We start from the raw sequence: 23,147 nt of genomic DNA, 5'->3' as shown, positions 1-23,147 counted from the left end.
CGATCCTGGGATGTGGTCATTCAGGAACAAGGGGACTAGCTTCCTGTTTAGCAGAGCCCGACCTCTCCTGTGGTTCAGGGGCTGCCATCTGTTTACATGCCCCAAATAACGAATTTCACCTGATGATCGGAGCAGTTGACACAGGATGTGCGGAACAGCTCTACCTGGATGCCCAGCTTGGCCCCAGAACTGAGCGCAGCAGAGGCAGCCCTGCGTGGCGGGCGGGGAGCTCCAGAGAGAGACCCGCTGGGATCTGAATCCCGGCTCTACCACCTGCTAGGATGTGGTCTTGGGCAAGTTACTATACCTCTTTGGGCCTCAGTTTCCCCTTTGCAACATGGGAGAAATAATAGTTCTTATGTCACAGGATTGTGGCAAAAATTGAGTTAATGTATGTAGAAGCTCAGAATGGTGCCTGGCCTGTGCTGCCAGCCCAGCCCATTCTTCATCCCACTTTGAACTGACCAAGGCAGGTGGCAAATGTTATATGGGTCATAGAACATGTGACTGACTGATTGAAAACTGCTGTTGTGGCAGTCCAGCCAGGTTTTTTTTTTTTAAGGCAGTATAGGGATGTTCTAGCCCATTTTCTGTTGCTAGTAGCACAATATCTGAGATTGAGTAATTTATAATGAGAAAAGGTGTATTTAGCGCTTCTCTAACTAGGAAGTTCAGGATTGGGCAGCTGCATCTGGCAAGAGCCTCGCGCCACACTGTAATGTAGTGGAGGGCGTCGCCTGGCAGAGGCCCCGTGAGATGGGTTAGCAGTGAGCAGGGCGTACAAAACACACAGCACAGGGGTGACCTTGCTTCATAGCAGCCCGCTCTCACCTCTCACAATAGCTCATCAGTCCTGAGAGTGCGGCCACTTACTCCTGCACATTCATTCCTTCGTCAAGGCGGATCCCTCATGACCCAAATGCCCTTCAAAGCTCCCTGCACCTCTCAACGCAGTTATACTGGGAGCCAAGCCTCAACACAAGTTTTGATGGAGACCAACCATAGCGAAACCACAGCCAGGGATGGAGGCATGTAGTCCCAAGAGGCTTTTGTTCAGAGACAGAGGTCTTTACAGCCTGGAGAACCCCAGGGATCCCCATAAATGTTTAGCTGCTTCCCTGAGACCTCCTCAGAGTGTGGGATCGTCAAGACCTGGCCCCTCCCCCGCTCAGAGCCCTGGTGGGTGGGTGGTGCTCAGGGAGGCAGTGTCTGCTGTCGGAGGAGAGCGCATAGCTCTCCCTTTATTGAACGTGTGCATTTGCCTCCCGCTGCAGAACTTGTCTGAGTGAGCAAATGAATAATAAAGGTTTGGAAGCTCAGAGTGTGTGATGCGCAGCCGAACATGAGCCTAGCTGGAGAGAGTGGTGTGTACCTTGGGCTTCCTTCGGGCCTGGGTCTCAGCCAGGCTGCCAGACCTTCTCCATTTTGAGGTCAAATGTTTATATTCCCCAGACTGCAGTCTTACTGAACACAAATAATCTGTGGTATAAAAAGACCCAAAGTGGGAGTGTGTTTTTCTCAGTTACTAGAAAACTGTATTTAAATCTGGTTCTCAACTGGGGGCAGTTTTGTCTCCTAGGGGACATTTAGTAATGTCTAACGACGTTTGTGGGTGTCACAGCCAGGGAAGGGATGTTGCTGGCATCTAGTGGCTAGAAACTAGGGTGTTGCTAAACATCCTACAACACGCAGGACAGCCCCTAATGCCACAGAATTACCGGAGCCAAAATATCAATAGTGCTGAGGTTCAGAAAGCCTGCTTTACGTAAATAAACTGGTTTCTTGTTGCTTATTTATCGGTAAAGATAATTCTTATGCACCTTGTCAGTAAGGTTATTAAAACAAAATTTGGTCTAATGTGACATCTACACAGTGAACTCATGACTGAAACAAGGGCATACGCTGCTGCATTGAAGGGCCTTTTTGTGTGAGTCCCTACCTGAGGTCTCAGCAATGGGTGGTTGCTTGCTGCGCCAGATGAAATCAGATATGAGAGGGTACAGTCATTCAGCCCAGGTACTGCCTGGAGGGTTCAAGCAGGTGCAGCATGGACTTGAATCCCTGTATGAGTCCCATATAATGTGAAATGGTGTTTGTTCAGTTAGACCTTTTCTTTAAAAGTTTTCAGTAGAGATCAAAGTGGGCCCAAATCATACAGCAAGATTAGAGAACACTTCTGAGCCTAGCCAGCAGCACCAGCTCTCAGGAGCCCATCTGGTTCTGCCAGCTGTGCTGTGACCTGGGCAGGTCAGCCAGCCTCTCAGGGACCTAGCTCCTGGTCTCTGGGGTGGGCAGGTTGAAGTCGGTAACTCTCTAGCTCTGGAATGCTCTTGAGTCTGTGTGTGGTGAGGTTTTAGCTGAAATTTTTACCTGGATGTTGTCATAATTTTAAGTTACTTTCTTGTGCTTTAGTGTTTAAAAGGTCATTTCCTTGATCTGAGGTAGATCTTTTTTACTTGGTGAATTCGGAAGGAAAAGCTCTCTGGTATGGGTTCTTGAGATGAAAGCTGAGAACACTGGAGCTGACTCCGGCAGTGGGGTTCACGGCAGGCAGGTGTCACTGTGTGTTAGGTTTCCTGTTTATCTGACTCCTAGAGTGACCCTACAGAAGAAAGCGAGACCCATAGAGTCTCTGATGCTTGCGAAGGGCTCACGTCCATTCATGACACTCTACAGCTTTTCTATTTACTTAATAAGTCACAATGTTGAGTTGGTCCATAGGGACATTTCCCATAAAACAGTGAGGGATGTTTTGGATAACATTAGGTAGTGTGCTGTGATGGCAGCTAAAGACTGTGAAGTCTGTGCCCTGCTGTGAAGCTGGAGACGTGCTTTACCACCCCCATCGAGGCTGTTTTAGCGAGGCTAAGCATCCTTTATGCCACCAAGTCTCCAGGCAGCTCTAGAAGATAGGACACCAAAAAGGGTAGCTGATTAGTGAGTTGCATTGCTGTTCAGAAGGATGAGAGAGATGCCACCCCAGCATTTCAGACCTTACCATGGAACAAATCTTCTGCCTTTAAATCAGGTCAAAGTGGTGTGGCAGGAGGTGGTAGTGGCAAACAGCTGCAAGCCACTTCCCCACTGAGCCCAGCCAGCCAGGTGTATTAACACAGGTGACTTCATTACAGCTCGTGGGGCCGAGTGACTTGCTCTGGGTCATAAGTGATCTCTTTTCATGACATTTGGTGTAGTTCAACAGTTGGAATTTTAAGACATTGTATACATTTACTGGATATGGTTTATGTGAAAGCAGGATTAACTAGCAAGACAAGTTCCTGTTTCCTTTCATTGGCAACTGTCATAAATAAGTCAGAGCGTTTGAATTTTATTATTTGACAGATAGTGACATTGACTAGAAATAAAATCTTCTAGAATGTTGCCAGTCTCTGGTTTCTGGTGAGTAAACACTCCATAGGGAAATAGGTGTAAGAAATCTTCCTGGAAATTGTAAGGCTTGAGAGTTCCCCAAGCTCAGAGAACAGCACGAAAGCATCCGGCACGAAACAGCCGCCGGGTTGTTAACATTCGGGTGTGTTTGTTATTCCTATTTGTCTTTCCTTCTCTCCGCCTCAGTGGCATAATTGGGGAACGCCTGCCGATTAGGTATTACCTAACTTTTGGGATGCTCGCCAGTGGAGCCTTCACCGCCCTGTTCGGCTTAGGGTATTTCTACAACATCCACAGTTTCGGATTCTACGTGGTAACTCAGGTAAGAGTTTGGGTCCATGGCTCACCATGTATGGGGTTTCCTTGGTGAATAGGGTGGGTTGTTTATGTCACACGTCACCTCTGTCAAGATGCTGGGAAGGGGCAGAAGTACGTCCTGTCCGAAGTCAGGGTCAGCTGACATAATAAGTCCTTCCTTTCTCTTCTGCTCGGAAATTCCGGCAGCCCGGAGGTGTTTCTTAGTTTTAGGAGTTGCCTCATAAAGAACGCGCCTGTCGGTGCCCTGGCAGGGAGACTGACGTGCAGAGCCCTTAGGAGTCACCCTGTCTTCATGTGGATAAGTTTGAGATGTTTCATCTTGCTAAAGATTTGACCCCTGGGGTTGGAGGGTGTGTCCTCCAGCTGAAGCCCTAGCTGGAGTCAGCCTAACAGTGGTGGCAGGGAGTTCCCACCAGGGAGTGCCCCAAACCTTCCCAAGATGGGGCTGGTTGGGATTCCAAAGAACACAGCACTAACTGCTGGGTGATCAGTTTAAAGCGTGTATTAGGGGAACTTACGTACCGAGGGCTGTAGTATCTAGTCTTGACACGCAGCGGGACAGGGCGTTCCACGCAGGTCTGTCTGCAGCGAGGGATTGGTGTATGGAGTTTGTATGAGGGTTTAAGGAATTTGGCCCAGGGCCAGGGCTAGTTTCTTTCCATGTTTTGGGTCAGCAACTGAAACACCTTTGTCAGTGCCTAGGAGTGTTCAGGGGCCAACTTGGGTCCCAGCCTACAAAGGAAAACCTGCAGCTGGTCGGGTCGCAGTGAGAGAAAAAGCGGGGAGACCTGAGGACTCTACAGAGGGATGCAAGGGCGGAAGGAAGGGCCGACTTTGGAGTCAGGCAGCAGGAGGGGGTATGAGGCAGTCAGTGGAGAGAACAGGAGAGATCATGAAGGTGCTAGAAGGGGAGGAGGCCTGAGGGCAGCCCATACTGGCTTGCCCTTGGAGCTGGAGCCCTTCCGGAGTCTCCTGGCTTCTGCCCTTCCCAGCAGTGCTGTGGATCAGTATTCAGCAGCCGAGGAAAACAGTGGGAAATAACGATGCTCATCTCAGGCTTTGTGATGCTTCCAGGGCTCCCAGATAGCTCAGGGGAATGCTTAAAACCATCAAGGCAAACTGTATTTAATTTTGCTTTGAAGATTTTGCCATAACACTTGAAAAGTTTGGCTATTTTAATTATAAAAGCAGTTCACACTTGTGTAGTAATATAGAAAATTAGAAGGGAGGAGAAAACAATTTTCCAGAGTCCCAGCATGTAGAGTGAAGGCCCAGCCAGGTCAGCCCAGAGGCAGCAACAGGTAGACCAGCGGCTCCCAGGCGTCTTCTAGAGCAATAGTTCCCAACCTTTTTGGCATCAGGGACCAGTTTTGTTTAAGACAGTCTTTCCACCCGGGACCAAGGTTGGGGAGAGGAGGATGGTTTGGGGATGAAACTGTTCCCTCTCAGGTCATCAGGCATTCGATTCTCATAAGGAGCACATAACCTAGATCCCTGGAATGTGCAGTTCACAACAGGGCCACGCTCCTATAAGAATCTAATGGCCCCCACTGATCTGATGGGAGGTGGAGCTCAGGTGGCAATGCTCGCTCTCCCACCACTCACCTCCTGCAGTGTGGCCTGGCTCCTAACAGGCCACGGATCAGGACTAGTCTGTGCCCGGGGTTGGGGACCCTGCTCTAGAGAGCTGGCTTACTGCAGTGAGGTGGTTGGCGGTGCCAGGCTGGCCCTGGTTTCCTGCAGTCTTGTAGAGCCACCCCCGAGTCTCAGGATGCTAGAGCGTCCTCAGCAATACATTCCCCAAGTCCCTTCATGAAACTCAAGTCAGGGATTCTTTAGAAGGAGATACTTTGTCCAGGCGTGAAGTCAAGGCTGTGTTCATTCCAGAGAATGATGATCAACAGTACCTTCTCCATGGCCTGGTGAGGGAAAACATGCAATTCACAAGCCATGTTTATCGTACAATTCTATGAACAGTTCTATAAAGAGAAGAAAGCTTTTCTCTCTTTAAAAAGTTTGCATTTATTTATTTTTTGAGATGGGGCCTTACTGTGTTGCCCAGGCTGGAGTGCAGTGGTCCCAGGCTCAAGCAATCCTCCCACCTCAGCTTCTTGAGTAGTTTGGACCACAGATGTGCACCACCACACCTGGCTAATTTTTAATTTTTTGTAGACAAGGGGGTCTCTATATTGCCCAGGCCGGTCTCAAATTCCTGAACTCAAGAGATCCTCTCGCCTCGACCTCCCAAAGTGCTAGGATTACAGGCATGAGCCACTGCACCCAGCCTCTTTCTATGAAGTTTTTAGATTCAAAAGAGACTGTAAAGCTTGGCCCCACACTGTTATAAGGTGTGATCTCCTGGTGGTGGGGCTCTGCCTGGGTTTTCTTTCCTTGCTTTTCTCTACTTATTCTAAAATTTCCACAGCAGACATGCATTACTTTTATTTTGAAAAATATATAGATACCTGTGTACATGGTTTAAAAATACATACGTAGTTTAAACTGTATATAAATATACAATTGACAGTCCATCTCTGGCTGTCATACCCCCTTCTTTGTGTGAGCGGGGCAAGCCCTGTGTGCCTCCCTGCGGCGCTCTCCCAGGCCTGCTTCCTGTGGGTCAGTCTCTCCTTTGGCCTCTCCCGCAGGTCATCAACGGGCTGGTGCAGACCACCGGCTGGCCCAGCGTCGTCACCTGCCTCGGCAACTGGTTTGGAAAAGGAAGGTGAGGAAAAGCAGCCCTGTTTCCAATAGCAGATGAAAACTAGACCATTTTACTTTGAGTTTTTTTGTAGACTGATTACAGCAAAAACACTTTAGTATCCTCTTTAAAATATGATGGCTGAAACCTCTGGGGCTTGAATTGCTGAAATTCAGATGGCCTGTGTCCCACGAGACGGGAGCTCCTCCCTCCCACTGTGGGCCCGGTGGAGTCTGTGTCACTCGACGGCTCCTCTGACAGCTGCATCTGGCCTCCCGGGTGTTGTGGGAGATGCAGAGTCCAGGACCCTGCCCCAGGCCTTTTGAAGCCGAAGCTACATGTTAACATGGGAGTTTGGGAATTCCCAACCTGCGTCACCCAGCACACAGCACCAAAGTAGCAGAGCTGGGACCCAGCCTCTGGCGAGTCCAGATTTATTTGTAAATGGCTGTGTAAAATTCAGCTCAGCCAGGCCAAAGGCTTATTTGTGGTGGAAGATACCAAACAAGATGCAGAAGCTAAAACGGGAACACCGGCGTCATCAGGTCTTAAGTCTTAGATACTGTGCCTCATTCACCTGCTGTGTACCTCCATGAGTTTTGTTCAAATGACAGTTCATCAAGTGACTGTGTATTCATTGATTGTAGAGGCACAAATTTTAATTTCAGGCCTTCCAAGACTTTCAGAGAAAGGCCTCTTTCTTCTTGAGTACAAAATGCACTCAGAGCGAGAGGTGGAATGGGTGATGGCACGGCCTGAGGCCACATAAACAGATCAGCTCTCGTGAGCATCGCGAGTCCTGCATGCCACGGAAGCAGAGTCTGCACGGTCCTCATTGATTCTGCACTGACTGCCTGCTTTACAGGCACTGCTGCGCCCTGCACTGCTGGACTCGTTTCAGCTTCTCAGCTCCATCTTCTGTCTTCTGTTTTGTTGTGTTGCAGGAGAGGTTTGATTATGGGGGTCTGGAACTCCCACACCTCCGTAGGCAACATCTTGGGGTCGTTGATCGCTGGCTACTGGGTGTCCACGTGCTGGGGCCTGTCCTTCGTTGTGCCTGGGGCCATCGTGGCAGCCATGGGGATAGTGTGCTTTCTCTTCCTCATTGAACGTAAGTGCACGTGGCCTTGGAGACCACCCACCAAGGGAGGCCTCGGGTTTCCCTGCTCGGGTGGGCCTCAGGGACAAGTGTGAGAGCTTGCGTGGCCTAGCGCCCTGTTTGCCTGTGGCTACCTCAGCGCTCTTCCTGTCAGGGAGACTTCCTTGGGGAGCCGGTTCTCTCCTGGTCTTGCTGGATTTTCTACTGTCCCCCGATTTCTGGAGTGACCCATGTCTACATTCCTTCCTCCCGTCCTCCTGCCCTCCCTTGCCTCAGCATCAGGCGTTCGTGCCTGGGAGTCTTCCATTTCCCCACAGGCTGTTCCCTCTCACGCCCATCTTGCCACCGAAACCTGAATTGGACCCGGTCAGCTCTTTGCCTTCTGATAAGATAGATCTTGGACAGTGTTATAAAAGACTTACTTAATATCTTAACTGGGTAAAAGGTATCTCTTGGAAAATCAAATCCCTTATTCCATTTCAGATTCAGTAGCAAACTTTTGATTTAACTGAATTTGAAATTCATTTTTGAAGTAGAGATCCGCCAGGCTCTGGTGCTGAGAAGACGCAGGACAGTTACAGCAAGAATAGAGACCCCCGGGTGGCCCCAGCGGTCACATGACAGGGGCTCCTGCCAGCCACTCTGATAAGCTGTACTCAACCCTTAGTTCTTCGACTGAGTTTAAAGCACCGTGAAACCATACGGCAGGAGACAGCTCCCTCCTGCTGCCTGCCCGGTAGGGACACTCAGAGCCAGCTCCCTGCAGCCATGCTGGGCGTTGCGTATCACTTCAACTCTGCATGCAGAAGTTAATCCATATTCCATTTAGTTGCTCACTTTTTGTGTCTTGCAAAAGCTAACCTTTTAATTTTTAAGATAACCATCATCCGGCCGCTCTGCGAGTTCGGAGACTCTCACCTCATGCTTCTCTGTTGGTGAAAATGGAAATAAACATTCAGATAAGGAATGTTCAGACACACACCCATTGCTGTGAGCAGAAAGTGGGGGCCCCGGGCTGCACTCACCTCCCCTTTCCCCCCTTCTGCAGAGGCTGAGTAAGCCTTTGGCCACACCCTGGACAGCCTGAGCAGGGACCTTGTGGGATGGGTGGGGCTCTGGCTCCCTCACCAGTGGGCCAACTTGTGGCTTTCAGCTCTGGCTGGTGTGTCACTGCAGTTCTGAGAAAGGCCGTTTCCGCCACTGGTTTTCCGCTCTGATTCCTAGAACCTGGAGTTCTGTGCCCCTGCTGTCCAGGTGTTTGAGACACCAGCCACTCAGAGAATAATGTGCCTCTCTGTTAGCGCACAGGGGCCCCTGGCTGTCTCCTGCCTGAGGGTAGAGTCCATGGAGCCTTCTATTCTCTTCCTCAACTGGAAATGGGCTGGCTCTGGGGAGAAGAGGACGTGTGGAAGGGAAAGGAGCTTGCTCAATGGCCGGGACCTCAGCGCCCGCTCCAGGCATTCAGGGCGCTGTGTTGATGCTTGTCTCTGTAAGCGGAGAGAGCTCGGCTCTGGTGAATAAGCCTCCCTGATCCAACTTGGGCAGATAGCAATGAGCCAGATGCCCCCTGTCGCTGGGTCCTCTCTGGCCACAGGCCCGCTCACCTACAGGAGGGCTGCATGCTTCATTTCTAGCCAAACAAAACCAAGCTACCAGAACCTCGTGCCCAGGGAATCTGACACTCTTTCCCCTCGTGCCTGGGAGGTACACTGTGTCTGAATGATGAGACCCAGCTGTGACAACAGTGGCTGGATGCTGAGTCTGAGAACGGGAGCTCTTTGCAGATAGGGAGAAAACATCAAGCACCCCTTGGTTTGTTTCTGCCCCTCCTGGTCCCGAATCACCGACCCTGGGTAGGTACTAAAGGCATCAGATGCGCCATTCTTGCGATCAACAGAGGATATGGCTTTCTCTGCTATGCCTTCACTCCTGTCTCCTGCTCAGGGTGAGCTCCAGAGGACGGGGCATCCCCTGCTCCCTTCTCAGGCCTCTCTAAGTCTCCTTTATGAAGCTGTTCTCAGATGTGTCCCAGCCAAGGGACATGTGTGCTCAAGTCTCTCAAGGTGAAAGTCCTGGAAGAGCCATATCAGGGGGACCCCCTGGCTTGCCCCTGGGGGCATCACGCTGTGAGTGGATACAAATGGGGTGAGTTGGCTGATGTCCTTTAAATTGGTGACCGCACATCACAGGTGGACCATTGGGACTGCCCAGCATGCCGACCACGTGTCCTTGGTCAGTGGCCTCGCCCTGTGGGCTGTGCCCAGGACAGGAGGGCAGCATACCCCGCAGCCAGCCGCAGACCTCTGGGTGCAGACCCACCTGGCCCTATGGCATGGGCAGGGCCTCGAGGCCAGCAGGAGTGTGCTCGGCGGCTGCATGCCTCTCCATGACGTCCCCCTGTGTTGTGTGGGAATGGACTTGGCCGTGGGAAGCCTGCAGCCCTGGAGCTCAGTTCGGGTTGCAAGCCAGTAACCAGTTTCATCCAAGGTGATAAAGGTGCTGGGTAGTCAGGGGGGCTGCAGAGATGGAGCGAGAAGCAGTAGGGCTGGTTTCCCGCGGCACCTAGAGCCCTGGGGTCTGACTCTGGGTTCCCACCTTGCTCAGGGCAGGTCGCTGGCGTCTGTAAAGGACAAGCTGAAGCCTCACTTCTGGTTCTGCTCCTTTTCAAGTTTCCTCCCTTCCTGGTGTTGACATAAAGATGTTTGTTCCATATCAAGATAGATGTTTTATCTCCACTCATTTTTATTTCTAATGAATTTCATAACATGAAGTACCTCATTACAGACATTCTTCCAGCCTCGCTCCCCTGCTGTGCTTTTCCTGGTTTTGCTTTCCTTATGGGGCTCGTCCTCTGAATGTGAATCATGGGCTTGTCCACACGGCGTCCGCATGCTCTGCTTGTGATTATTGGCCACGCTGGGAAGTATTTTCCATATTTAAAGCAGTGTTCATGTTCACAGTGTTGGCATTGGCTGGTGGTGATCTGCCGTACCCACCTTGCACACAAGTGGGCTGCCAGGCCGGGTGACTGAGGACAGGCAGGGCATGTGTGGGGTCGCTGGTGGGCCAGCCAAGCTGTGCCCTTGCCCTCACCTGCCATGCTATGGCAATGGCTTTTTTCTGAAATGAATGCCAATTTAGTAAAGGTATCAGATGGCATCTTGTGTTTTATTAAATTTTATTGTGTATATTTAAGGTATATAACATGGTGTTACAGATACATAGAGATAGTAAAAAGGTCACTAGTAAAGCGAAGCAAGTTAACATAGCCATCGCAACTCACAGCCGCCCGCTCTTGTTTTTGTGGCACGAGCAGCTCAAATCCACTCATTTAACGTGAATCCCGCATACGGTCCAGTTTCACCACCGGTGCTCCCGTGTTGCCCTGCCCTGGGGTCCCGTAGCTTACTTGGCATTGCCATGGTGGTGGACCTGCTCAGCCTGGACTCATGTTTACTCTTTCAGATCCGAAGGACGTCAGGTGCTCCTCCACCCTGCTGACGGTAAGGACCCTATTTTCTTGTCCTCTTCTAGAACAGTGTGCAGTTCGCCAAGTGTTCTGACCACTTCCCCAGCCTGCTCCTGCCTTTGTGGTGTCAGACAGAAACACACAGGGTAGACGGAAGTCCCACCCTCACAATATTGGCAGTTCTAGGAATAGAGAATATTCTCTTCTGGGTTTTGCTGATAATAACCTTATCAATAAAACCCAAACAAGAGGTTCGATGCCATCCAGATGGAGGGCTTCATGCTAAGGGAAACCAAAGGCTGGGTCCTGGCCAGGCCTCCTGAGGGGTGGAGACCTCCTGGTTTCCCCGGGGGCCTCAGCGTGACTGAGGAAAAATGCATGTGTCAGCTGGCTGCCATCACTTAAGTTGGTGGCTACACATCTCAGGTGGCTGAGAGGTCTGCCCAGCACGCCATTCCTTCCCTTCTATACCCTTGCCCAGCTCAGCCAGCGTAGGCCCTGCAGGCAAGATTGCTAATCGTGTCAGCTGCCGTGGACGAGCCCTGCCCTAGCTGCCTCTGCCCACAGCAAGTCACCACTGGCCACTTTCCCACCTGGCTAAGGCCAGCCCTCCCGTGGTACCAGTCCCGTCCCTCTCATGGCCCAGGGCTTGTCTCCTGCAGACACACCCCCTGCCCCAAATATCATTCCTGGCACACTCATGTAGTACTGATGGCTGTCTTGGAAGGAAGTCCCTCTGGCTCTCATGCCTGCTCCCAGCTGCCCCAGTCCCCATCTCCACTGGCATGACATCCCTGCTCTCTGCAGGCCACCGCCACCCCATGGTAACAGCCCATCCAGGTCCCAGCAGCATCACCTGGCCACATGGGGAGGTCAGCTCTCCGGCCTCACCCTGCTGGACCTGTCACCTGCATCTGACCTGATGCTTCCCTCCCTCTGGGAAAGGCTCCCCTCCCAGGGCTAACATGCTAGTCACATCTGTGCCGAGTGTCAGACCCCAGATGTGGGGGTGCCCCCAGGCTGCTTCATGGCCTCCTCTCTCCTTGTCTGCCCACTCACTGCAGGAGCGTGCACCCGGGCTTTTTAGCGCCCCCAGGTGCGTTGATGTCAAGTCCCCATGCTGTCCCCAGAGTGACCCCTCCCCTGAACTCCACAATCTGAGATTTCACCGCCACTCAACCGTCCCACGGGGATGTCTGGGTGTCCTTCAGACAACACGACCAGAGATCTCTTGATTTTACCTCTGAACACACCGATCCCCCAGCATCCCCCGTCTCAGTCAGGAAGCTGCTCTCCACCCTGTGGACAGGCCAGACCCAAGAAGCCAGCCCAATGCCCCTTCAGCCCCGCACCCCATCCTTGGCCATGTTCTGTCAGTTCTGCTCTGTGAGGGGGCGTGGAATGGAAACACACTCACCTCCTCCACCTCTACCACCCTGGTCCCCATCACCACCATCAGCTCTCCCCCGAGCCACTGCTCATCACACCCTGGTCCCCGTCTCCACCGTCAGCTCTCCCCCAAGCCACTGCCCATCACACCCGGGCCCCTATCTCCACCGTCAGCTCTCCCCCGAGCCACTGCTCATCACACCCTGGTCCCCATCACCACCGTCAGCTCTCCCCCGAGCCACTGCTCATCACACCCTCGTCCCCATCTCCACCGTCAGCTCTCCCCCGAGCCACTGCTCATCACACCCTGGTCCCCATCACCACCGTCAGCTCTCCCCCGAGCCACTGCTCATCACACCCTGGTCCCCATCTCCACCGTCAGCTCTCCTCCGAGCCACTGCTCATCACACCCTGGTCCCCGTCTCCACCGTCAGCTCTCCCCCGAGCCACTGCTCATCACACCCTGGTCCCCATCACCACCGTCAGCTCTCCCCCGAGCCACTGCTCATCACACCCTCGTCCCCGTCTCCACCGTCAGCTCTTCCCCGAGCCACTGCTCATCACACCCTGGTCCCCGTCTCCACCGTCAGCTCTCCCCCGAGCCACTGCTCATCACACCCTCGTCCCCGTCTCCACCATCAGCTCTCCCCCAAGCCACTGCTCATCAGCTTCCTAGAACGATGCACTTTGCTCCCCAGAATCTCTTCTTCACACCTCACTTGCAGAGACTCTCTTGAAACAGACGTCAGAGCACATCAGCCCCTGCATGACAGTCCAGTGGCTCCATGTCACCCCATGTGAAATCCTCACCAGTTCATCTGGTCGATCTCACCCTCACAGAAAGGTGTGAGCCCCTCCGGCCTGGATCATCTCTGGGTCCCGGCGCCCGGAGCACCACCGGGCCTCGTGCAGGAGAGGGAGCCAGAGTCCTCTTTCTGTCTTTTAATACATCGGGCTCCTGGGTATGATTCATACGGAAAGAAGGGTTCTGATACTTGATGACAAAAACAAAGAAACAAAATGAAAGTTGCAAACCAGTGCCTTCAGGAAGGTCAAACACCATATGATGTTTTTAAAACTATAGTTGATATTTTAAAATGTTTTTAAAAGCCGTGTTCCTGCCACGAGCATGAATTTCAATTTCCAAGCTTGTACAGTTGTGCTGTGAAGTAGCTTAAAGCTGCCTGGATCACCCGTCTCGAGACTGGCGAGAACTTCAGCACACACCTTCCGCCCTGGAACATCTTCTGCCCTCTAAGAAGAGCTTTTCCCACCAGGGGCAGCCAGGCCTGAGAATAGGAAGCAGGCGTGCAGGGGGTTTGGGGGAGGGGTGGGTCTTCCTCACACACAGCTTTTAGGAATATGAGAACACATCTAAGCGAGAGGCCTTGCTTCTGCTCCTTGTATGTACGAGTTTGGGGCTGAAGCCTGTGTTTCATTCTCCCCGTTCAAATCCTCTTCAAGCAGTTCACTGAGATCTAAGCGAGGGGCTTTGCTTCTGCTCTTTTGTGTGTATGAGTTTGGGGCTGAAGCCTGTGTTTCATTCTTTTTGTTCAAATCCTCTCCGAGCAGTTCACTGAGATCCCATGGTGCCCAGGTGTCCCCGACGTGCCATGGGGCAGGTGGTCCAGAGAAACAGCTTCTCGTCCTCCTTCCTCTCCGTGTTGGCTGGTCGCAGAGGGCAAGATGACTGATACCTGGGGATATTTCATTAGCTTCTGCAGACAGCCCCAAAGTTCTTTTTCCTGCAGGAATGTTACCTGCTCTGTGCAGGACACTGACAAGACCCTTGTCACAGGCCTTCCTGAGGGAGCTGAGGGCAGTTTGGCCAATGTCCCAATAGCTGCTGTCCTTCTGTAGTATCTTCCCTTTATCACAAATGGGCGCAAAATGCATTTGTAAGAGATTTCAGATATGCTGACTTGTTCTGGGAAGTTCCCATGTGGAAGTGTTATTCTTAGGATAAAGTTCTAATTTTTTCCAATATTTCAAAGTTTTTGTTATGGAGACTTTAAACATATAAAAAGGTAAAAATAACAGTATAATGAACCCCTCTGTACCCCATCACCCAGGTTTCCAACAGTTGGCCAATCTGATTCAAACGCCCCTTCTAATACTGCCCCTTCCCACCTCTTGCTGATGTATTTTGCAAGCAAATAGCAATCATGTTAATATTTTGTCTCTGACTACTTCAGTATGTTTCCAAAATATAAGGACCCTTTTATGTGAAACAAAATGTGATATACCATTATCACACTTAAAAACCAATGGCAAAGAATAGAAAAATAGTAGAAAAAAAATCAATGAAACCGAAAGTTGGTTCTTTGGAAAGATCAACAAAATTGATCATTCTGCACCTAGACTGACCAAGGATAAAGGAAGACTCAAATAACCAAAATCAGGACCAGGAAAGGTGGCATTTCTGCCACCTTTACCGAAATGAAATAGATTATGAGGGAACTATATGCCAACAAATTAGAAAACTTAGAATAGACAGAAAAATTCATAGAAGGACAGAAACTACCAAAACTGACTCAAGAGAGAGAGGAAATCTGAATAGATCTAAAACAAGTAAAGAAGTTGAATTGTTAATTTAAAAATTTCACTCAAAGAAAAGCCCAGGACCAGATGGCTTTACTAGTAAATTCTGCCAAACGTTGAAAGAAGAGTTAATACTAACTGCTCACAAACTTTTTCAAAAAATAAAAGTAGGGGGAAACTTCCTAATTCATTCTACGAGGTGTTATCGTAATAACAAAAGACTAAAACCTCTTAAGAAAACTGTACACCAGTATCTTTTATGAGTGTAGATGCAAAACTCAATGCCAGCAACCTGAATTCAGCCACCTACAAAAGGATTATGTACCATAATCAAGTGGGATTTATCCCAGGAATACACAGTTGGTTTAACAAGTAATGTTAATGTAATACTCCATATTGATGGATAAAGGACAAAAGCTGCATGATCATCTCAGTATAAGCAGGAAAAACATTGGACAAAATCCAACACCCTTTTATGTGAAAACACTCAACAAACTAGGAACAGAAAGCAACTTCCTGAACCTGACAAAAGGCATCTAATGAAACCCACACCCCGGAGCTTAATGGTGAAGCGGGTGCTTTCCCCCAAGATCAGGAGCAAGACGAGGAGGCCTGCTCTTGCCACGTCTATTTACCATCGTACTGCAGGCAGGACAGTTAGGCAAGAAAAGGATAAATGGCATGCAGATTGGACAAGAAGTAAGACTACTTCTCTTTGCAGATGACATGATCTTTTATACAGAAAATCATAAGGAGTCCTCAAAAAAAAATGGTTAGAGTGAATTAACAAGTTAGCAAGGTTGCAGGAAACAAGAGCAGTATACAAAAATCAGTTGTATTTCTATAAACTAGCAATCAACAATCCAAAGATGAAACTAAGGCCATTTCATTTACAATAGCATCAAAAAACATGATGCTAAGCAGAAGAAACCAGTCACAAAAGGTCACATATTATATTATTTCATTCATATGAAATGTCCAGAATAGGCAAACCTAGAGACAGAAAGGAGATGAGTGGTTGTCAGGCACTAGGGTGGGAAGAAAGGGAGGATGACTGCTAATAGGTATGGGGTTTTTTTAAGGTGATGAAAATGTTCTCAAATTGTAGTGATGGTTGCAAAACTCTGGATTAAAAACCACTGAATTGTGAACATTAAATAAGTGAATGGTACAGTATGTGAATTCTGTCTCAACAATGCTATTATAAATTTTTTAAATCTAAATCCTTTCTGTTATCACACAACTACTCAGTGGTCAGATCTGCTGATTGTCTCATAAATGATTTTGCACCGTGTTTAAAGCAAGGCCTAGGCAAGGTCCACTTCTTGTGATTGGTGAATTTAATATGCCTCTTAAGCCTCTTCTAATTTATAAGACCTCAATGTTTGGTTTTTTGGTTTGGTGTTATTCTCCTTTGAATTATTTTTGTCAAAATAAAAAATGGTCATTTTTTTCTGCCAAGCTTCCCACATTTGAGGCTTTGCTGACCTTGTGCCTGGGGTGTGTTTCACGTTTTCCTCTATCCCCTGTATCTCCTGTAAACTGGAAACCTTGATCGGATCCAGATTTGATTTTTCTAATTAGTTTTTGTTTCAAATGAATCACAATTAATATGAAAGAGAGTATTCAATTCTTTACCATTTGCCTTGAGTCTGAGGGTGCTAATAAGAATGTGTCTCTTGATGCTTCTGCCCTGTGCTATTGAAGAGCCATGGGGACTTGCTCTTTTGATTTATATTTGATTTCTAGGTTACTTAGGTTTAGGATATCTATTTTGTGCCCTAATCTAGGACCTCATTGGGTCCAAAACCCTGTATCAGTTGTGCCAAAATTAATGCTTTTTATTAATATCTTCATATTAGTTGGGGTTGTGTTCAGCAGCAAGCAATAGAAAAGCCCACAGGCAGTGACTAAAACGAGATTGGAAGGTATTTCTCTATTCTATTCAAGAAATCTAGAGAGAGCCAGCACAGGATGATGTGGGGTGTGTGTGTTCAGTGCCAGGGACACAGACACCTCTTGTCTGTTCGTTCTTCCCCTGTGCATGGCTTCACGCCAAAGGTGATATATTCCAACCAATTAGAACAGTGCCTGGCACAAAGTTGATGCTTAATAGTTATTTGTTGAATGAATGAGTGAATGATTGGTCCGTGGCTGCTGGAGCTCTAGCCATTACATCTGTATTCCAGCCGGGAGGAAGGAGGGAAAGGAAATTAGGGACAGGCCCCTTCCCTTTCAGGAGACTTCCTAGCATTTCCTAACATTATTTCTGCTTAGCTGACCACATCAAACTGAAAAGGAATTGTAAGATAGGCTTTGCCTGAGCACCCACGTTCCTGGCTGAAAAGCAGAAAGAAGAGGGCCCAGGTAATGCTGGCGGCCTCTGCACGCTGCGGGGGGCCCAAATGCTGGGGAGCAGGAGCCCATCTCTGCTTCGGCCTGGAACGGTCGGAGGATGAACCGGCCAGATCATCACCCCTAGCCTGGCAGGCTTTGCGCTCCATCTGAGCACAAAACAAATGTATTTTTAAAGATAGTTTGTTACATTTTCAGGTAATAAGATCAGTAGTTTTTCTTAACCTTCAAAAACCTTTTCAGGGGAAATGCCTCGAAATGTAAAGGGTGGGATCTAACTGTCCATCTGAACGAAGTTTAACCCATGCTCTGTCTTCCCCGTGCTTCCCGCCGTTTGGAGGCCTCACAGATCTCTACTTGCAGATCTCACAGGTGGCGTGCGAGCCTGGTGGTTTTTTCTTCTCAAATGGATCCAGCACTAGTGCCAGAAATCTAAATCGCCTGGGCCTCTCTAGGCCTTAGAAATTGTTTTGTTATGATTTGTACTAGAGTGATTGAATAACATCTTTCTAAGTACAGACTAATTCCTTATTTTAAAGGAAGTTTGCTTAGACTATTTCTTAAAGAAAATGAAATTTTACCATTAGAGAATTTCAACAATTATTTTTATACCATTAATTATCTTCAAAAGGGGTTCTACATAGAGCCCTACAGAAATAATGATTAGGAAATGGTACGTTTATTCTAGTGCCCAAGAAACTGCCTTCATTTCTTCACTTTTCACTTGGTAACAGGAGATAATTTGGAAATGATTTTGAGGTTTGGCGCTCTCAGCGAGTCCTTCCACACCCCTACCTGCTAGCGGCAGGTGCGCATTCTGGGGCTGTGGAGCACATTCTGGGCTTCCACACTCTCCTTCCGTAGGGAGGGTTTTCTTCCTGCAGAAGCAATCGGCTGGCCTAGGGAGGGCAGGTGTTCCTCACGTGTTAAACGGAAAGATGGTTCTGTGCCTTTTCATTTCAAAACCGTTGAAACAATCTCACACTCATTAAGAAAAGTTAATGGATATTTTTACATTTGGTTACACCTCTGTCTTAGCCCTTTCTTCAAGAAAGGATTTGATTTTCACATTCTATTATCTGAGAGTCTGGAGTGTTGAGACCAACCATTACTCTGTTTAAATCAGTTGTCTTATGTCCTCTTGGTAGCTTTTTTGGGACAATAGTAAGTATCCTTGCTACAGTAAAGCCAGGTTTAATTTCTAACTGTTCAATCAGTATTGCTCTAATGAAACTTTTTTTTTCCCAGCACTCAAAAGGCTCTGAGAATGGTACAAACAGATTGAGACTCCAGAAGCAAATCTTGAAGACCGAAAAGAACAGGCCTCTGGTAAGTCACACACACTTCCTAGAATGTCAGAGCTGCAGGAAAACTCCTTTGAGCCTCGTCAGCTCTCTCTGTCCCTCTGCCTATGTGACGTGTGTCACAAACATCCAGGTCTTAAAAAAATTAGGTCTCATTGAATTTCTTCAGTAAAATTTGAGTTTGCCCTTATTGGCTTTCTTTGGATTTTACACTTAACCGATTCATTCATTCAGCAGCTCCGCAGCTTTCAATGTCCCAGGCACTATTCCAGGTGTGGGGGGTGGTGCTGGTGCAGACGGAAAGCAAGCAGAGATGTCCCCCAAGAGGTGCCAAGTACAAGGAAGACAGGCTGAGCAGGCTCTATTTTCAGCTGGCCTTGGGGTAGGCTTCCCTAGGCAGACAGTGCTGGAACAGAGCTGTGAGAGACTGGAGGGAGAGTCTGCAGGTGCCTGGCTGTGAGAGACTGGAGGGAGAGTCTGCAGGTGCCTGGCTGTGAGAGACTGGAGGGAGAGTCTGCAGGTGCCTGAGCACAGAGGGTGTCAGGGTGAGGGCGCATGGTGGGTTGGCCACATGAGGTGCACACAGAAAACTGACATCATGGGACCCAGAAAAGGTAAAGGAGAAGCAGGTAACAGGAAGAGGCGTCTCCCCTTCCCCCATGTCACAGATGAGGAATTCGGGACACAGAAATGCTAAGTTAATCTGCCTTGTCCTCTGCAGTAGTGGGGAGCCCTCAGTGCAGGCTCTGCCCACCGCTGGCACCTGAGCCTCCTGTCCCCTACCCTTTCCATCCTCGATCCTTGTAGAAGCTCCTCCCATTGCCGCTGCTTAGCTGACCACACCAAGACACAGCAGGCATTTTAAATTTGAGTTTAATCATTGAAGTTATAAGCTGTTCTCTTTCTAAATGAGAGTTTTTGTTTTGTTTTGTCTTGGTTTGGTTTGGTTTTTTGTTTTGTTTTGAGACAAGGTCTTACTCTGTCACCCAGTCTGGAGTGCAGTGGCACGATCTCGGCTCACTGCAACCTCCGCCTCCTGGGTTCAAGCGATTCTCCTGCCTCAGCCTCCCAAGTAGCTGGGATTACAGGCACCCACCACTACCCCGGCTGAATTTTATATTTTTTAGTAGAGACAGGGTTTCACCATGTTAGCCAGGCTGGTCTTGAACTCCTGACCTCAGGTGATCCACCCACCTCGGCCTCCCAAAGTGCTGGGATTACAGGCGTGAGCCACCACGCCCAGCCTCTAAATCAGGTTTAACCTTCTACAGACACAGGGCCTCCTCTGGGAGAGGGCCCCCTCCGGCATGTGTGAGGGGCTGCTCTCCCTACCTTTTAAATCAAATGGCTTAAAGGATTAATGTACTAAACATGCGTCTCACTTTTTTATTGACTGGGGAAATTTATGTGTGGTGGCTAAAATATTAGAAAAGGGAAAAATGATGTCTCATGCATCTGGGTTCTTGGATTTTAAGGAGATCGCAGGCAGTGACTAATTCAACCAAAATGCTTTAAAATCTGTACTTCTGAATTCACATTTAAACAAATCATGTCCTAATCAGTGTCCAAAAGACTGTGGCCCCTCTCTGATGATACTGAAGCTGGCCACCTGCTCTGAATCAAGACCACAGGCCCTTTCTTCTGGTGTAGTAACTGACCCATAAAACTAGCCCTGGCTTCTGAGTATAGCTTCTCTCTTTCCTTTTCCGGGCCCTTCTAAGAAAGGCTGTTTACGAACTTGCTGTCAAGGAGCCAGTTACATAAGTAAAGGCACTGGCAGGCCTTGTTTCAGGCTGAGGGTGATGCTTCAGATGACCACGACCGGGCACGTGCTGGCCGCGCTTGCGTGGCGCCCCCTTTCGGCAGGCCTGCCGTTGCATTTGGGTCAGGGTCAGTGGGGAGAGTGCCCCGCGAGTTTGGCTGGACACCCTGGATGTCCCCTTTCCCAGAGTGACCACTGGGCCCCTGACCTCCACTCCTTTTCAGACAGCTGCTAAATTATGTCACATGGCAGGCACTTTCTCAGTGGCCTCGTGAAGAGACGTGTAAAGAAAGCTGCGGGGTGGGGAGCAAATGTGGGAAAGAGAATGAGGCTCTGCTGTCACTTGGCCATGTGGCAAGCCCACAAGTCCCCATGGGCATTTTAGAGGATTGTTTTGGGGGTGGTTGCACTTGCCGTCCCTGTAGTCACTTGTTACTTTTCCTCCTTGACATCTCTGAGGATCCTTCTGATTGACTGTGGCTCAAGAACTTTTGGGCCCACCAAACACAGCATGAGCGCGGAGTGGGTATTTGGAGGTTGAATGTGACTCCACCGCGTACTTTGCACGCCAAGTGGGAACTCCACAAATCTCTCTGCGATGGCCTTTCCTAAGGGAAGCTGCGGACAGCATCGGGTAGCGGGGTGAGCTTAGCATTTTTAGATACAGCGGTCATTATTACACAGTCCCCCCACGTGCATCTGTGTGGATTTTTGTTGTGCGTGTGTGTGTGTGTGTTTTAGTAGAGGGAGCCCTTTTCTCTTTGAAAGTGTAAGCCCTAAGCGTGGCGTGCACTGGCCACAGAAGCCCCCACACCCGCCAGGGGCTCCACAGATCCCATCTGGGGCTCTTGGGACACAGACTGGATACTGCTTGTTTAGAGGCAGAGGTGCCTCTTGGCCTCCAGCCTTGTCTTGGTCCCCCCGGTGGCTTCTTGTTTGCTATGTAAGGAGGAGGCAGCAGCAGCCCCCCTGTTTGTTTTGGAAAACCAGCCATGGCCCCACACTGTCTTTCCCATCTCCTCCAGAAGTAAGCAACTGGGGCATGGTGGCTGCAAGTCCTGTTTAAGATGAGTGGGTGTGAGCACAGGGCCTACTCTCAGCAGAAACAGAGCCTTCTGTCTGTCTAGGGGGCTCCTTGCTGCTTAGATAAGGAGCAGAGGGTCTGTGTCTGTGGCTTTAAACCAGCCCAGCAAGTGGACCCTGGAGCACTTCACAAATCCTGCAAGGGCCGTGGGTGGCCCTTGTGCATCTGGGTCCTACCTGAGGCCAGGTAGATCTTCTGTGTCGACCTGCAGTCACTTCTGTGTGGGTCAGAGGGTGCGCTTCTCCTGCCTAAGCGGCCTCTTTCCACTTGACTTTTCTCCAGCTGGTTGCATTTCACCCACTGCTTAGCCTGTTTCCTACAGAACAGCCTGTGAAGTCCTGTAGCCCTCAGCTTGCTATGAGTGGAACTCGCCTGGGGCTGCCCCAGGGACTGCTTCAGCTGGGCTGGGGGAATTCGGGGCTTCTCAAAGCCCCCCACAGAAGATTCCAGTGTTTAGCCACAGTAGAGCATTACTGATTCAGTTTCCTAAACTGGACGATTAGCAGAACTCATGAGAGAAAAGTTTATTCTGAAGTTCAGTCGCCATTCTTCGTTTTCGCATGCCATGATGGAATTATCATCGGAAGCATGTTAGGCATTTGCACTCAGGCTTGTCATCTTCATTCCAGAGCACCTGACTATGTGGCCACATGTGAGTATCTTCATCAGAGACCCGCTCTCCATGCCAGAGTCCTAGCCGTGAAGCCGGGCTTCCTGGGGGAACGTAGATACTGAGCTGCCCCCGAGGCCACCCGCTGGGTGCCCACACTGGGCTGCACTCAGTCCCACCTGCCACCCGGTTTCCAAATTTCTTTTTTCCACTGGAAGAAAATTATAAATATCAAGGGACAGGGGAATGTGGAATACATTACCATTTTCTTTCTTTTTTTTTTTTTTAATTAAACTACATTTTTAGTCCAACTTAAAACAGGTTATAGTGAGATAAGTACCACAAGCCTGTTTGATTTTGTGAAAGGTCTGAGATGCATTTCTTTGTAAGACCTTGAACCTCATAGTTCATTCATGAAGAACATTTTTATTTTCATTCTTTTTTGAGACAGGGTCTTGCCCAGGCTGAAGTACAGCCGCACAATCGCAGCTCACTGCAGCCTCAACCTCCTGGGCTCAAGTGATCCTCCTGCCTCAGCCTCCAGAGCAGTTAGGAATATAAGCGCATACCACCACATTCCACTATTTTTTTTCCCTAGAGATGAGGTCCTACTGTGTGGCCCAGGCTAAGATTATTTTTATGTTATCCTTGCTCTGACTTGAAATCCCACTCTAGGTTGGGGATCACTCTTGTTTGCTTTAATGAATGTATACTTTGTCCTTCAGAGACATCTAGACGATCAGAATTCATAAATATCAGAATGGGTGTATTTTAAAATAATGTTTCTGGTCATATATGGCCATTGTGAGCTCCTAAAAAATACACGATCATGTAAAGAATTTCTTATTAGCATTTTGATAAAAATTACATGTAATTCTACCACTCAGTGACAAGCATTGTTGGCTTAGATTTTAGCTGCTTTCTTTCTAGAAATAGATCCTATAGTTGCCTAGTTATATATGTAGATATTTAAACATTATTTGAGGTTATAATGACATGCAGGTTTGAATGATGTGTTATTTAATGTGTCATAAGCATTTTCCTGTCATTAAAATCTCCCAACCTTTTTTTTTTTGCAAGATGTCATTCGTATGGATGTATTTGAATTTTCTAATTTTTCTCAAT

At 49.0% G+C, this 23,147-nt stretch overlaps 1 protein-coding gene across 13 annotated transcripts in view; it reads left to right on the top strand.

Moving 5' to 3' along the window:
• SLC37A1 (solute carrier family 37 member 1) overlaps window positions 1-23,147 on the top strand; it is an 82,298-nt gene that overhangs the window by 36,539 nt on the left and 22,612 nt on the right. For all 13 annotated transcript variants that reach the window (XR_012431965.1, XR_012431963.1, XR_012431964.1 and 10 more), the window contains 5 exons: window positions 3,577-3,712; window positions 6,357-6,433; window positions 7,354-7,520; window positions 10,974-11,011; window positions 18,511-18,591. Coding sequence is in view for 10 of the 13 variants with exons in the window: in XM_065541353.1 (XP_065397425.1) it covers window positions 3,577-3,712; window positions 6,357-6,433; window positions 7,354-7,520; window positions 10,974-11,011; window positions 18,511-18,591 (499 nt within the window). In the remaining 3 variants the exon portion in view is untranslated. The remainder of the gene's footprint in view (window positions 1-3,576; window positions 3,713-6,356; window positions 6,434-7,353; window positions 7,521-10,973; window positions 11,012-18,510; window positions 18,592-23,147) is intronic.

The sequence above is a fragment of the Macaca fascicularis genome, chromosome 3, assembly GCF_037993035.2.
Source record: "Macaca fascicularis isolate 582-1 chromosome 3, T2T-MFA8v1.1".
Lineage (NCBI taxonomy): Eukaryota > Metazoa > Chordata > Mammalia > Primates > Cercopithecidae > Macaca > Macaca fascicularis.
The sequence above is the reverse complement of the archived record's forward strand: the minus strand, read 5'-3'. Positions and strand labels throughout refer to the sequence as shown.